This window comes from Tinamus guttatus, unplaced genomic scaffold (genome assembly GCF_059628265.1).
Source record: "Tinamus guttatus ecotype Peru unplaced genomic scaffold, ASM5962826v1 Tinamus_guttatus_pri_ptg000215l, whole genome shotgun sequence".
Lineage (NCBI taxonomy): Eukaryota > Metazoa > Chordata > Aves > Tinamiformes > Tinamidae > Tinamus > Tinamus guttatus.
Window position 1 is genome coordinate 2,431,736 of NW_028288749.1, and position 12,915 is coordinate 2,444,650.

Genomic DNA, 12,915 nt, shown 5'->3' on the forward strand with positions numbered 1-12,915 from the left:
CTCCCCGGCACAACTGCTCTTCCCCAACTCTCCTGGGGGTGCAAAGGCAGCACGCGTGTGCCCGAAGGCAGCCGCAACGAGAGCCTGTACCTTGGGGCTCGCGCTCCTTTCGGGGTGAGCCACACGGTTGCTCATCTGCCAAAGCCGAGGGGTGGGGATGGTCCTGCTTCCGGCTGCCTGGGGAGCCTCGCGCCATGCCGGCACGTCCCTTCCTCGTTGCTTGCTCACAGGGCTAGGGAGGTAGCGCAGGCCGGCAAACCCGCTCGTCCACAGGCAGGGCATGGGGTTTTCCAGGCACCATCCTGCCCGCGTGGCCTTTTTTCTCCTTGAGCATAATGTGAAGGAAGAGGGCAGGTTTTTCCTTGGCCCAGACGCAGGCAGAGTGGGATTGTCGCTGCAGAACGCCCTGGCAGGAAGCACGTGCATGGAAAGCCACGGGTGAAGCGGAGGTCATAAAACATCCCCTTCTAAGATGAATTTGAGAATAACTGGCTCAGGACTGTGTCTCTCCTATGCTACAAGGGTTGAGGACCACTGCAGAGTTTCCAGCTCTGCACAAGTGCCCACACTCCAGCTGAGTGGTGGCTATAGCTCACTACAGCAAAGCTTGTTGGCTCACAAAGTGTCTTCCCCAGACTGCCAGCCAGTAGGAATCTTCCTCCCAAGTCAACCAACTCATGGGCTTGATTAGGTTCACGCTGAGGTTATCAAGGGGTTGGGCAAGAGCAACTGGCCGGGATCTTCAAAGGCCACTAAGCACCCACTGAAGTCTTTTAAGCCTTGCAGAACTTGTTCCTTGGGCCCAAAATGGGTCGTTTTCACAGAGGTCAAGAGCCACGCTGGTATGTTCTGCATTAGGATAGGGAGGAGAGGAAAGACCAGTTTGACTTCTGTGCGTTCAACCACCAAAATGTCTGAGAGGACTCTACAGAACAGGATTTCCACAGATGTGGAAAGGGCTTTATTGTCAATCTTTAAAAGCCTGAACCTGACTGCAGAACACCAATGGCTCAAAACCACCAAAATAAGAAAACTCGGGACCTTCTCACTTCCCTGGAACTTTGAAGGTCCTGGAACAGGGCACTCCTACTCCCCATCGCTTCTCGGCTCTGCAAATGGACTTTCTTCATCGGAAATTAAAGAATACGTTCCTACCTAATTGTGTGATTCCAGGAACTGACTCCAAGAAAAACATGCAACTAATGCAAGAGTCATGATACAGTCACGAGAGCCATCAACACTGTCACCTAGCCCTGGCATGTTGCGGGCTCTTCAGGGAAGATCATGATTGACTCCTCTAAGGTGGCGTTGAAAACCTTTTGTGCAAGGGATTGATGAAATCAGTAAAGTTCTCCTCAGCCTGTTTTCTGCATAGTCTTTCAAGTGCTTAAAATCTGGTACTTCCCTAGATAAAGAACCCTCCTTTCCCTGATTAGCATCTCCAAACAATCTCAGACTTTGAGTGGTAATTATACCCTGGACCACCTCCCAGCCCTTGTTGACAAAGTCAACTGGGACGCTCGAAGTCAAGGTGGCCCCTTTCCCACAGGGAATCAAGTCACACCTTCCCTGACACAGTTCTTGGACAACACCTTTGGCGGGAGCCTTGTGATGAGCCTTTGCTGCGATGCCACGTGCAGGAAGGACACGCAAGTTTGCTTTGAGCCCTGGCTGCTTCCCGCAGCCTGCACAGGCTCTGCTGGGACGGCACCCGTGACTAGTAGCAGGGAACCCTCTTGTAGCCATGGCTGGTAGCCGATGATTGCTGACTGTGCGAGCTGGGCCTGCTTACGTCCGGCTGAGATGTGCTTTTCAAGCCCAAGAACCTGTAATAATAAATGTAAAAGCAAATCCGGGGTGCATTCTTGGGATGTGATGAATGCATTCACGGACTCGGAATCTGCAGAAATACCGTGGCAATTCCAGCCCCTCTCTGTCTGCTGATTCATGCCTGCTTGAAAGGACAGCATCAGCTCTTCAGTCGTCATTTTTGGAAGGAGGAGGGGGGAGTGGTAAGGACAGATGCCGTGTTTGGTACGTCAGGGTTGGGAACGTTTCACCCATGCATTTAAGATCTACTAGAAGTCCCTCCTCATAAATCATCGCCACTACCCAGGATGCACAGAGCAGATGTTTTCCACTCCAGCTCACCTGCCCAGCTTCCAGGAGCAGATTGGAGAAGGCCACACCACCCAAATTTGCCACATCATCATCTGGCAACTGGCTTAATTGCAGCACTTGGAACTGAGAACGCCACCTGGGTGACAACGGAGCAAGCACCTCTTTCTGGGGCAGGAGGCCTGCAGCAGAAGCAAGTGCCCATGGATGAAGGACTGGAGCCCAAGTCTGAGGTTCACCAAGCCATCTCCATCACCTCCATCGAGTGAGATGTCCAGTCAAGCTGCAGTGGGATGGGGCCACTGAGTCCAGGTTCCTCCTGCAGCTCTTCCTGCAGTCTCCCTTAGTTGGCTGGAATAAAACAACGTAAAATCTATTTAGAAAGACTTTTAACTGCAGAGGCGGCTGCTGTCCCCCCATCCCCGAACATTTCACTGCTGCGCCCGCGTGCCACCGTACACTACTCTAACCACAGCGTGGCAGGTGAAGGTGCAAGAAAAGGCTTGGACCGCCTACAGGACGCTGCTGAATTAATCCCCCAGCACCGCTGGTTAATTCCACTCGCAGCAAATTCCAGACAAAATCCTATTTGGAGTCAGCCTCAGGTCACCAGGCCGGCGGAAGCCCCGTAAGGAGGGGGCACAGCAAGAGGTTCAGCATGGTCGGACTGCAGGGCTGGAAAATATTCGGAGCAGGAACCAACCAGACCTGTTCCTGGCCAGCCTTGCGAGGGGCGCTTGCCAGGCAAAACGTCTCCCGTGCACGTTCCCAGGAGAGCCGCGTGCTTTCCAAATCAGGGCATCTCGCTGCATTTCTGCCTGCAGCGGCCCCTGTGCTGGGCCGAGTGCCAGCAGCGCAGGCCCCGCAGCCCTCTCTGCTCTCCTTCCTGTGCTCTGCAGGGAGCTGCCAGCGCTCGGCAGCCTCCCGCTGGCTCCTCTGCTTCCACGGAGCTCGCTAATGAGGACCTCGGCACCGCGGGGGCCCTCGTGCTACGCGGGACACACGCAGGTTTGGAGCAGGGGCAGCTTTTGAAGCGCAGCCCCCCGCTGAGCTAGCAGGGGTTCAAGCTGGGCAATGCCCAAGGCCGGCACCGCCTCCCGGAGCAGGACGGATGGCAGCCCCAGGACACTCCCGGCTTGGGCAACGGGGCCCAAGCCGGAAGTTTCGCTGGGAGCAAGTCCACAGGCTTTCAAAACCTCTGCAGCGCAGCTGCGCTCTGCCAGTTGATCTGGGAAGGGTTGCACCAATGCCGTGGTAGAAAGTCAGTGCCAGAAGTGAAGCAACATGGGTTTGCAAATGAGGAAAGGAGCCTTCATCAAGCTGATTACTGGCAGCTTGGGTAAGGATGGGAGGAACAAGGCAGCAGTTTGCTGTGTCACTTGCTGGCGAGCTATGGCAGCGTTCCCACCGCTCAAGCACTTTCTCTAAGGGAAGCCAGTCCTTTAGCTGAGGCAGCACAGATCGATATTCCCGACGTGAAACGTATCCTGAGGTGCTTCCAGCGAGGGGTGCTGACAGCTGTGAGTAGATTGCTACCCTCCAACATAGGATTCGAAAATAGCTGTAGGGTGAGGAAAGCAGCACCATGGATGCTCCTCTGCTTTTGCTTACCGAGAGCACACGGGTGCCAGGGCCACTTTGCTTTGGCCCTTCGGACAGCAAGCACCGCGCTGCCCTGCTGGATTCACTCACGCCCCAGAGCTCCAGGGGCTGCGAGATGCTGCCTTGCTGCACGGCCGAGGACGGTGTCCCCGCTCGCGGCGCTGGGGACGCTTCCTGCTGCCAAGGCACCTGCGTTAATCACAGAATCATAGAATCATAGAATGCTTAGGGTTGGAAGGGACCTCTAGAGATCATCTAGTCCAACCCCCCTGCACACGCAGGGACACCTAGAGCACGTGGCACCGGACTGCATCCAAGCAGGTTTTGAAGATCTCCAGAGAAGGAGACTCTACAACCTCTCTGGGCAGCCTGTTCCAGTGCTCTGTCACCCTAACTGTTAAGAAATTTTTCCTTAAGTTCCTATGGAATTTTTGATGTTTCAGTTTCCGGCCATTTCCTCTAGTCCTATCAGTGGCCACCACTGAAAAGAGACCATCCCCGTCCTCTGCACTCCCTCCCTTGAGGTATTTATATACACTGATTAGATCCCCTCTCAGCCTTCTCTTCTCCAGGCTGAACAGGCCCAGCTCCCTCAGCCTCTCCTCATAGGGCAGAGGAAAAGGAAGCACAAGTAGCAGCCCAGCACAGAGTTGACGCCGTCATCTCACACTTGCATCTGTTGCGGAGAGGGCTCGAGAAGCACATGTGGTGCCCCTGCTCCCTGCTCTTACCTGTAGCAACAGCCGTCCACGTGCCGCCACGTCCGTCCTTTAGCAGCACGACGTCCCCTTACGGAGCTGCGGTGCCTTCCACGCGTTACCAGGGATTTCTTGCAGTTCTGGACACTCTCCAAGCAGCGGCCAGAGGAGAAGGGAAACAAAAAAGTTTAGGAAAGTTCCACCAACAAATCACGGTTTCCAGAGAAGAACATTTGCCCCCAAGTTAACAGATGATCAGAGCTATTAACAGCAGCTTGGCAGAACAGCAAACATCTAGGAGCTTAATTGAGAGACCCGAAACCCGGCTTAGGCTCTCATGAATTTAATTCCTAGCCAATTGTTTAACCTAAGAGCTGTATCTTTTCAAAATGCTTTAAACCATGATTTTTTAAAACCTCTTTAAAATAAACATATGCCAAGAATAATTTGTTTTCCCCCAGAAAGATCATGTAGTGCATTTCTGCAATGATTAAGCTGTGCTATTTTTCTGGTTTTGCTTTTATTAATAGTCAGTTTAACAATGAGGAAATTCTAATAATGTATCATTATAATCAAGGCAACTCTAATGGGATTTCATAGGCTGTGGTTGGCATCCCAAGTGCAGCATCAGACAGAAAGGGGACAGATCTCCAGGACACTTTCAGAATCAGCAAGCATTTGGGTAATTATAAAACTCCATTTTATAAAGAACAGAAAACAAGATTAATTTATAAATCAGTTTATTTACAGATTTTATTCTCTTAAAGTACATTTCAGTTACCAAAGATATTTACACTGGTGTACACAGGGACTGCCCTGGTTATTTTACAGTTCTTAATTACAAAAACCCTTCCTCATCCTTGGGTCTGTCTACTGTGCAAAGCTGCTCTGCATGTGAACATTAGCTGAAACTGGCCCAAAAACCAAGTTACCAGGTTATTTACACATACACAGTAAACAGGTTTCTTTTTAATACCTCCACAATACAGTACACAGGGAGATGGAGCCTCCCAAAAGGCGGCTTTGCAAACGTGTATCAAAAGGCTCTGCAAAGTCAGGGAAAACAAAACAAAACTATTAAATGCAGGTTAATTACAGTATTCCTCTTTCATCTGTATATATTTTTGCATTTAATGTTTAAATTACAAATAAGTTCGATAGTTTGCTTTTCTCCATTTTAGTTGATTTGTAAACACTTCAGATGCACTAAATACCTTGTAAGATTCAACAGTTCTCTCTGCTCAAGAGTATTTTGTTTTCCTAATATTTTTAAGGTAGCAAAGGGATATGAAAGTCAGAACTGTATTCAGTTCCTTGCAGAATAGTTACTTCGAAGGTCTCTATCACTGTGCTACTGAAGATCTTCTGCAGGTACACACTTATTCAAGTATTGCGAAAAGCTAAGGCCACTTTTTCAAGAAAAGAAAGTGAACGAGATAGGATTTTGCAATCCACCATTAGACCTTGCAAGGAACAAGCCTTTGCTGAAAGGCAGAAGTATGACCATTCCCCAGCTTAGCTCGAGACGCATCCTGCTGGGACAGCGGTATCGTGCCCTCCATCAAGCTAAGGAAACCAGGACCAGCGATGCAATTTTGTTCTTACATGGCAAGGCAGGGGGGAAATACAGAATTCAGCCTCTGTGTGTAGTTCTCCAGAGCTCCCCGTATCAATCTGTCAGCACCTTTGGCCTAGGCAGACTATCGCTCCATCTCAGTCATCGCCAGTCCCAGCACCCCAAGTAACGCACTGAGGTGTTGAGATGGTAACTCACAGATGTTAACGTCTTTTTAGGGTTGTGCTGATCAGGAACTGCTACCAAAAGTAAATGGTAACGTATGCAAAGGAATAAAGCCATTCTTTATGCACAATTTCCTTCCACCCAAAGAGCAGTAAAGAGAGCTACTGTTTCTGCTGATGGTACTAAACTACTGCTGCAAATCAGCAAGACAACAGGCCAACGATCTCCAAGGGTCCCTGGGACCTCAGCAGGCCAACCAGACAACCTTGTCCTGCTGCTGCCCATACCAAAACACGTGCCAGCCCTGCAGAGCAGCCGAGAGGCCGCAGGGACGCAGGGCACGTTTCCTTCTCAGCACTGGCCACGCTATCCAGGGAACGGAAATAAGCTCTGCGTTTCTGTGATACTTCAGCCATAAATCTCCATGGCAGATTTCTGCCTTCTCCTCCGTAATTGCTACCTATAAAAAAAAAAAAATACATGCCCGGGAAATCTGAGGCAGTGACCCATTTAGTGACAGCAAGCCAGCCAAATGCAGGAGCTTTAGTTTAGCTTCTATCCTAAGAATTAAGACAATTTCACAGTTCGGCATCATGACACTTCACAAGGACAAAGCGAATCACTTGACGAAAAAAGAAAGAATGATGCTGCACCGAGACGCAAGCAGACCCCATCAGAGGTGTTGCTCTACACCGCTGCCTCCCCCTCGCCACGCTCCCATTAGCTCACAACGGAGGCGCTGGCAATACTACACCTGAGAGCCTGCAAATCCAGCGTTTCCCAGTGCTGTCCCTGAAGAATCGCCAGCCGTGTGCCACTGTGCAAAAGGCAAATATTCCAATGACCGTTTTCCAAAATAAAAGGTGGAAAAGAGAGAACATAATGGAGAAGTAGCAAAGACATGCCTAGCAGGAAGCCCAAAAACAAACAGATGAAAGAAACTATATGGAGTTTCCCACCATGCCTATCATGGGCTATTACAGAATCTTTGGGGTGCTCCCAAGCAGGCTTCAGGGTGCCCCTCTACACTCCAGCTTGTCCAGAGAATCTGACGCCTCCGGGTCTTGTCCAAGTTAGCAGTTGAGACACTCACTATTACGGCAGCAGCATTTGACGCCAGATTGTCTGTGTTCATCCAAGAAAGCACAAGGATGGGAGGGACAGATCAGGGAAGAGCACTCTGCAGGAGGACACTGCAGTTGAAGGCAGCACCGAACGGACCTGCCTACAGCCCAGGAGTTCTGGGAAAACAGGGGATTAGAAGGAACAGGGAAGTTTCAGGTCTTTTCTTGCACTCGGTTCCCTCAATTCTCCCAGCTGAGAAGAGGCTTCATTTCTAAGTTCTGCTTTTTGCTTCCTACCCTCGAGGAGCTGGAGTTCTTGTGCGAAGAATACGGGCTCTGCAAGTCACCAGAACTGAAGCGTTCTCAAGGTCTGCTGTCTCTGCACAGGATACTCTCCTATGCCCCACTTAATAAATTATCTGAAAATAAATTAAAGAAAGGGAAAAAAAAAGTCCACAAGCACAAAACATGCACAAGTCAAGCACTGGACACCGCTTTCTTTGGTGAATACACTTGTTTTCCCCCCAAAATTATGCAAGGAACAGCTTCTCCATTTAATAGGTGACAGTAAGGAAGGAAGCTGAGGGAAAGAGGGCCAGTTTTGTTTTTGAAAAAACATTTTCCACTCCTGCATGTCTCATGCCTGAGAGAATCCTGAGTATCCATTATCTAGGAGCAGCTGGCACTCTAGGAGGTGAAGAAGTGCTACAGGATAGCAGTTAAGTTGTCCGTGGGCTCATCTTTCACCCTTAACATTAGGTGGCTTTTATCTTGCTCCACCTCTGAAGCAAGTTATGCAGGTAAAAAAGGAAAAAAACAGCAAGAATTCTTTACTTGAAGGCAGAAAGCAACATCACCTACTTTTCCTGGATTAGCTGGTGCCATTATTTGGTACGATGACACGAGAAGAAAGACGAAAACCAGCTTTGGAGAGAACAAAATTAAACAGGCTCTGTAGCAGAAGACACTGATGCACATTGCTAGGGCTGCAGGAGGAGAGGTGTTAAAGATTGTAACACTGTTCAGTATGGTAAGGAGCCATTTATGACTAAAACCTTACCAAACCATTTCTTCTCCAAATGACTCACGTTTCTAAATACAACTCCAGCACTGATGGCCCATGGCCATTCCAGCCAAATAGCCAATATCCCAACCTAACCCAGCCCTTTCAGGGCACAAATTGAATGTCAAAGCCCTGGGCAGGGGCCTCAGACAACTGCTGACGGCTCTGCAGCTCACCGCATTGGCACGAGAACAGTCTGAGCTCTCCACAGCGCCGCCTCGAGCGAGGCATCAGCTTGTTTCAAAACATAAACCCAGTGCAAGGTCTCTAGCAGCGGAGGATGTAAATTCAGATTCCTTTAATCACATCTCAACTGCCTTTAAAACCCACGCAGGGAAGTCCAGTAGCAGTGCTTGCGAGGTGGAGAGAATGTCAGGAGTCAGAAAGGCCCGTGATTCAGGTTACTCAGCTTCTAGCTTTATTTTCAGCGTTGTCACACAAGTAGTAATCTCCTCTGCTTCTCATTTATCTGGTTCAGTACATCAACGGTGTCTCTGATTAAGGCCTCGAAGATCCCGTCTGCCAACTGCATCTTTACACACAGTTCATCCTCGTCGTAATTCACCCACTGTGCTTCTTCCTCATGAAGTTCCTGCACCTTGAAAGGTAGAAAACACAAAAATAAACATTACAATTCTGTTGCTCTAAGATAACATCCCCAGGAAAAGTTCTAGGAAGAATCCAAAACAGTCTGGATCTGCTAACAACACAACTGTCTTCATAAAAGACTGCAGAAAATGCTGTTTGATCTATTTGAAGCAGGTTACTGCACCCTATAAACATTTCCTACTTACCACCATATTATTCCTTTTAAAGGAGTTACTATTTCTGCAAAAAAAATTTACTTGTAAGAACTCAAGTACTGGGATATAATGAATCATTCCTGACCATCAGAAAGAACTCCGTTAAAAAAGAACACTCCCCAAAACTTTTAATTGCATTTTTGCAAGAATCTTGCTCTATTGGTGCGTATTTGCAAGAAACAACTTCAACTGGCTGTTGTACAACAGGATTATAACTCATTTGCACAGAATATAGCATGCTTCCCTGGATTTGAGGGCATAATTGCAAATTGAACTTTGTGCTGATTACTGCTGAAACAATAACACTGCAGGTATTTATTTCCTTCTATTCCCAAACTGCTGACAAACAAAATGCCCTGTTTCCCTGGTTGCCAGCAATCAGATGCTTTAGATTCAGATTCCTGTAACAGACCAGAATATAGTGTTTCATTCAGCAAATCAAGACTTATCAGGCTTTTCTTCAAGTTGCATACCCTCCACCAAAACTTAGCACTGTAAATTTGTTTAGCGGCCATTTTGCTATTAGAGATCCATTCCAAAGCTCAAACTTTCTCAAAAAAAAAAAAAAAAAAAAAAAAAAAAAAAAGTCAAAGCAGGCACAAATAGCACTTTTATTTAAAATGCCAGAGAAGACCTGCTGAAAACTCTTGCACTGCTCAGCTACCTCTGACCATAAATCCTACATGCTGAGCTCCAAAGACAGAGCAAAAGCTCTAGCTCCAACATGCTCTTCCTCCCTTTAAACTGAGCCTGAAGTGCTCAGAAACGTGTTTAAGGGTGACAGCCATGGTTGCAGAATGGTGATTCAATAACCCCAACACTGTTGTGAAGGCTCAAGATCATGGAAACCGGCAGCGCTTCTAGGAGTTTTAGCCTTCCGTATGGCCTCAGTTACACAGATGCTCTCCATTTGACAGCTCCTTCCTTTTTCTGTTAAGAGAGTTTGGAGGAAAAGGGCAGGAAACCTTGTTCTCAAGCAACTTGAGAAGCTCTTCAGGAAGAGCTGAAGTATGTGCTTGCACATGCCCCTGCTGTACACGACAGTGTTTCGTGTTAGGTGAGGAAGGCAAATGTTCCTCTTGCTCCCAGCCCTCATTTCTCATGCTGCTGTCAAAGATGAGGCGTAATGGTTTCATTACACTTTTAGAAGAAGCAACAATACTAGCGATGAAAACTGAATGTGCATCTTAGGGGAAAAAAAAAAAAAAAAAGGCTTAAAATGTGAATGCTAACAGGCAGCAGATAAATGGGCATGCATGTGGACGTGAATGCCCAAAACTGAAAGTCTGAACTCTTAAGCAAAAGCCTGCTACTTGCTAGCTGCGTCCAGTATAGGCTGGTTGCAAATTCTGATAGTGCCCGGACTAAACAAGAGGGGCATGTCCCAAACTGTCCCACTACTAGAGACGTGAGTCAGAAGCAGCAGCTAGGAGGGCAATCTGCACACAGACTGCTCAGATGGGGAAAACTGCAGGCTGGTTCCTGGGAAAAAGAAACTGTACTGAAAAGGAAGAGACCTGAAAAGCAGAGGCAGTTTTGGAAAGAAGGGAGCCTGAAAAGAAAAAGTGAAAATTCTGGCTTGGGGTAAGATCGTGGAGACGAGGGAGAGGGATGGAGACAAATCCTGGGGGATACCCGAGGACCTTGGCTAGTGATGCCTGAGACTGGTAACTGCAAGGAGCTGCAAAGCATCAACCAACAGGACGTTCTGCCTGAGCTTCTCGAGCCAGCAGCAATCTCCATGCTTAGAAGGCAAGCAGAGACCTAGTGAATGCAAGCAAGAGTGAAAAAATCAAGTAGAGGCAGAAAGGTCTAAAATTTGTGATTCTTAAGTGAACTCCAATATCCACATTCCCTGTGAGCTGGTTCTTTTGTCTCACCTGTGACAACTTGATAAGACAGTTCCTTTACTCTGCTTGGAAAGGAAAAGACAAGATATATGACGAAATACAAGAAAAGGGAGAGGACAAAGTAACTTCATCAAGACAGAAAGGTAGGGTGCTGGACAGCAGTACAGAGAGCAAGGAAGGAAAACATGTATCTATTAGTGATTAATTTTCTCTTGCCTCTATCATTCATCTGCCCTACTCTGAGACACACAGCACAGTTTCCCTTGGCACAAAGAAGGACTTCTTTGACCATACTTCTGGAAAACTAAGAGACTGTGCAATTTTAGCTGCAGGCAAGTCTCGCTAAGAGTGTATATTCAAAGCATGTGTGGAAATCATCATAGAATCATGCTGCTTTTGCAGTCCCAGCTGCAGACATGTGAGTTGAGGCCGTTTGCAAATACTTTGACTGGGCAACATATGATCCATTTGATATATTACCATAAAACACAAGCAAGGGAGACACAGTTTGCCTGTATGTGGTGAACATACTATCCTATATGGAAGTGGGCTTTGCATTACCTTCAGCACATTCTCATGACAAAGGCAAAACTTTATGTAGTTGATCATCAGGAAGCCAGTTACATTTAAGGAGCCACGTGGGAGGCTGAAAGTAACTAAAATCCAGAAGAACCTTCTTCTGCCCTGGAAGAAGGCCCACAACAAGGCGGCACTTGGGTCCATTTTTCACAGGACTTAACTCTCAGAATTTCTGGAAAACTTAAGATGCACCACCGTGCATATAAGCAGGCTCTGTTTGTTTTGGATTTAGGTCTTAGGAGCTGCAGAAGGGGGTTCCCATTAAAGCCAGTCTTGCAGGAGACAGCTTTGTGGGGTTCAGACTGCACAGAAACGTTCTAGCCCTTAAATCAACGGGCCAGAAGATGAGGTGCATTTCAGCAGTCTTTCAGAGGGCTTCTCAAACATGAGGCATCGGTCGGGCAGTCTCCGGTGAGCTTTGCTTCCTCCAAAAATAGCGACGGGCAAGGGTGGGAAGCAGCCATGGCACAATTCGGTCTAGTCCCATGCACGCAGGTGTCAGTGCAAGGAGTTTAGGAAAAAAGGTGGGAAAAAACAAACGCAGAGAAAACGCTCTTGCTAGGTACTTGAACCTAAAGAAGGTGATACGAGGGGGTCCCCTTCTAGTTTAAAGAGAGGTTTTGAAAGGTGAACACAGCAAGGAGGCACCTCAAACGCAGCACCTGAACTGACGTGTGCATTTGAGATTTTCCCACAAAGCAGAGACAGAATATGCAAGATAAAGGTAACAACACTAAAGAAAGAAGAACACACAGGAAGAAAAAAAGTAAACACCTAAACATTTTAAATTTTATTTTAGGTATTTCATAAATGTGAATATCCCACACACGTGTGCTGAAAGCCAAAATTTGCTGAAAATGTTAAGAATAGCTGGAGCAGCTATCCAACTGATCAGAGAGCTTCGGTTAAAAAATTCCTTTACAAAGGCTTTCTGAGGAGAATGATGTCTGATCCAAGTTAACAGTCGAGTTTTCCAGCGCTACAAAAAAGGAGCAGAAGGTGAGTTTTTTGTCACTATCAGAAAAACCTTACTAACAATGATGTCAGGGTAAGAGGCTGCCAATTTGGAAACAGAGAAAGCTACCCAGCTACCTAGTATTTTAAAAAGACTTTAATAAAAACGTAAAAGAAAAAACGTAAAAGAACACCATCTCCCTAGTTTTTTGGTCAGAAAACCTGACTTGCAGTTAACACCCAGCACGAATTTGGTGGCGGTGCCACTGGGACTGCTCTATTCCTAAAGCCAGGCACGTGGCAGGTTTCACAGAGTTATTCCCAGCCTTCGGCTAAATTTTATTACCATACTCTTGTGAGAGCAAAGTAAGATTAGACACATCAAACTATTTATTAGAACAAACCAGTCAGAGCTGCATGAATCTTTGATATCTGGGTCCATA

The 12,915-nt window shown here is 47.4% G+C and overlaps 1 protein-coding gene across 1 annotated transcript in view; it reads right to left on the reverse strand.

The window, feature by feature from the left end:
* Positions 1–8,486: 8,486 nt before the first annotated feature.
* The window catches only part of CEP350 (centrosomal protein 350), a 65,210-nt gene continuing 60,781 nt past the window's right edge, over positions 8,487–12,915 (reverse strand). The window contains exon 39 of the mRNA XM_088524859.1: positions 8,487–8,884. Coding sequence (XP_088380985.1) covers positions 8,720–8,884 — 165 coding nt within the window. The 3' untranslated portion in view covers positions 8,487–8,719. The remainder of the gene's footprint in view (positions 8,885–12,915) is intronic.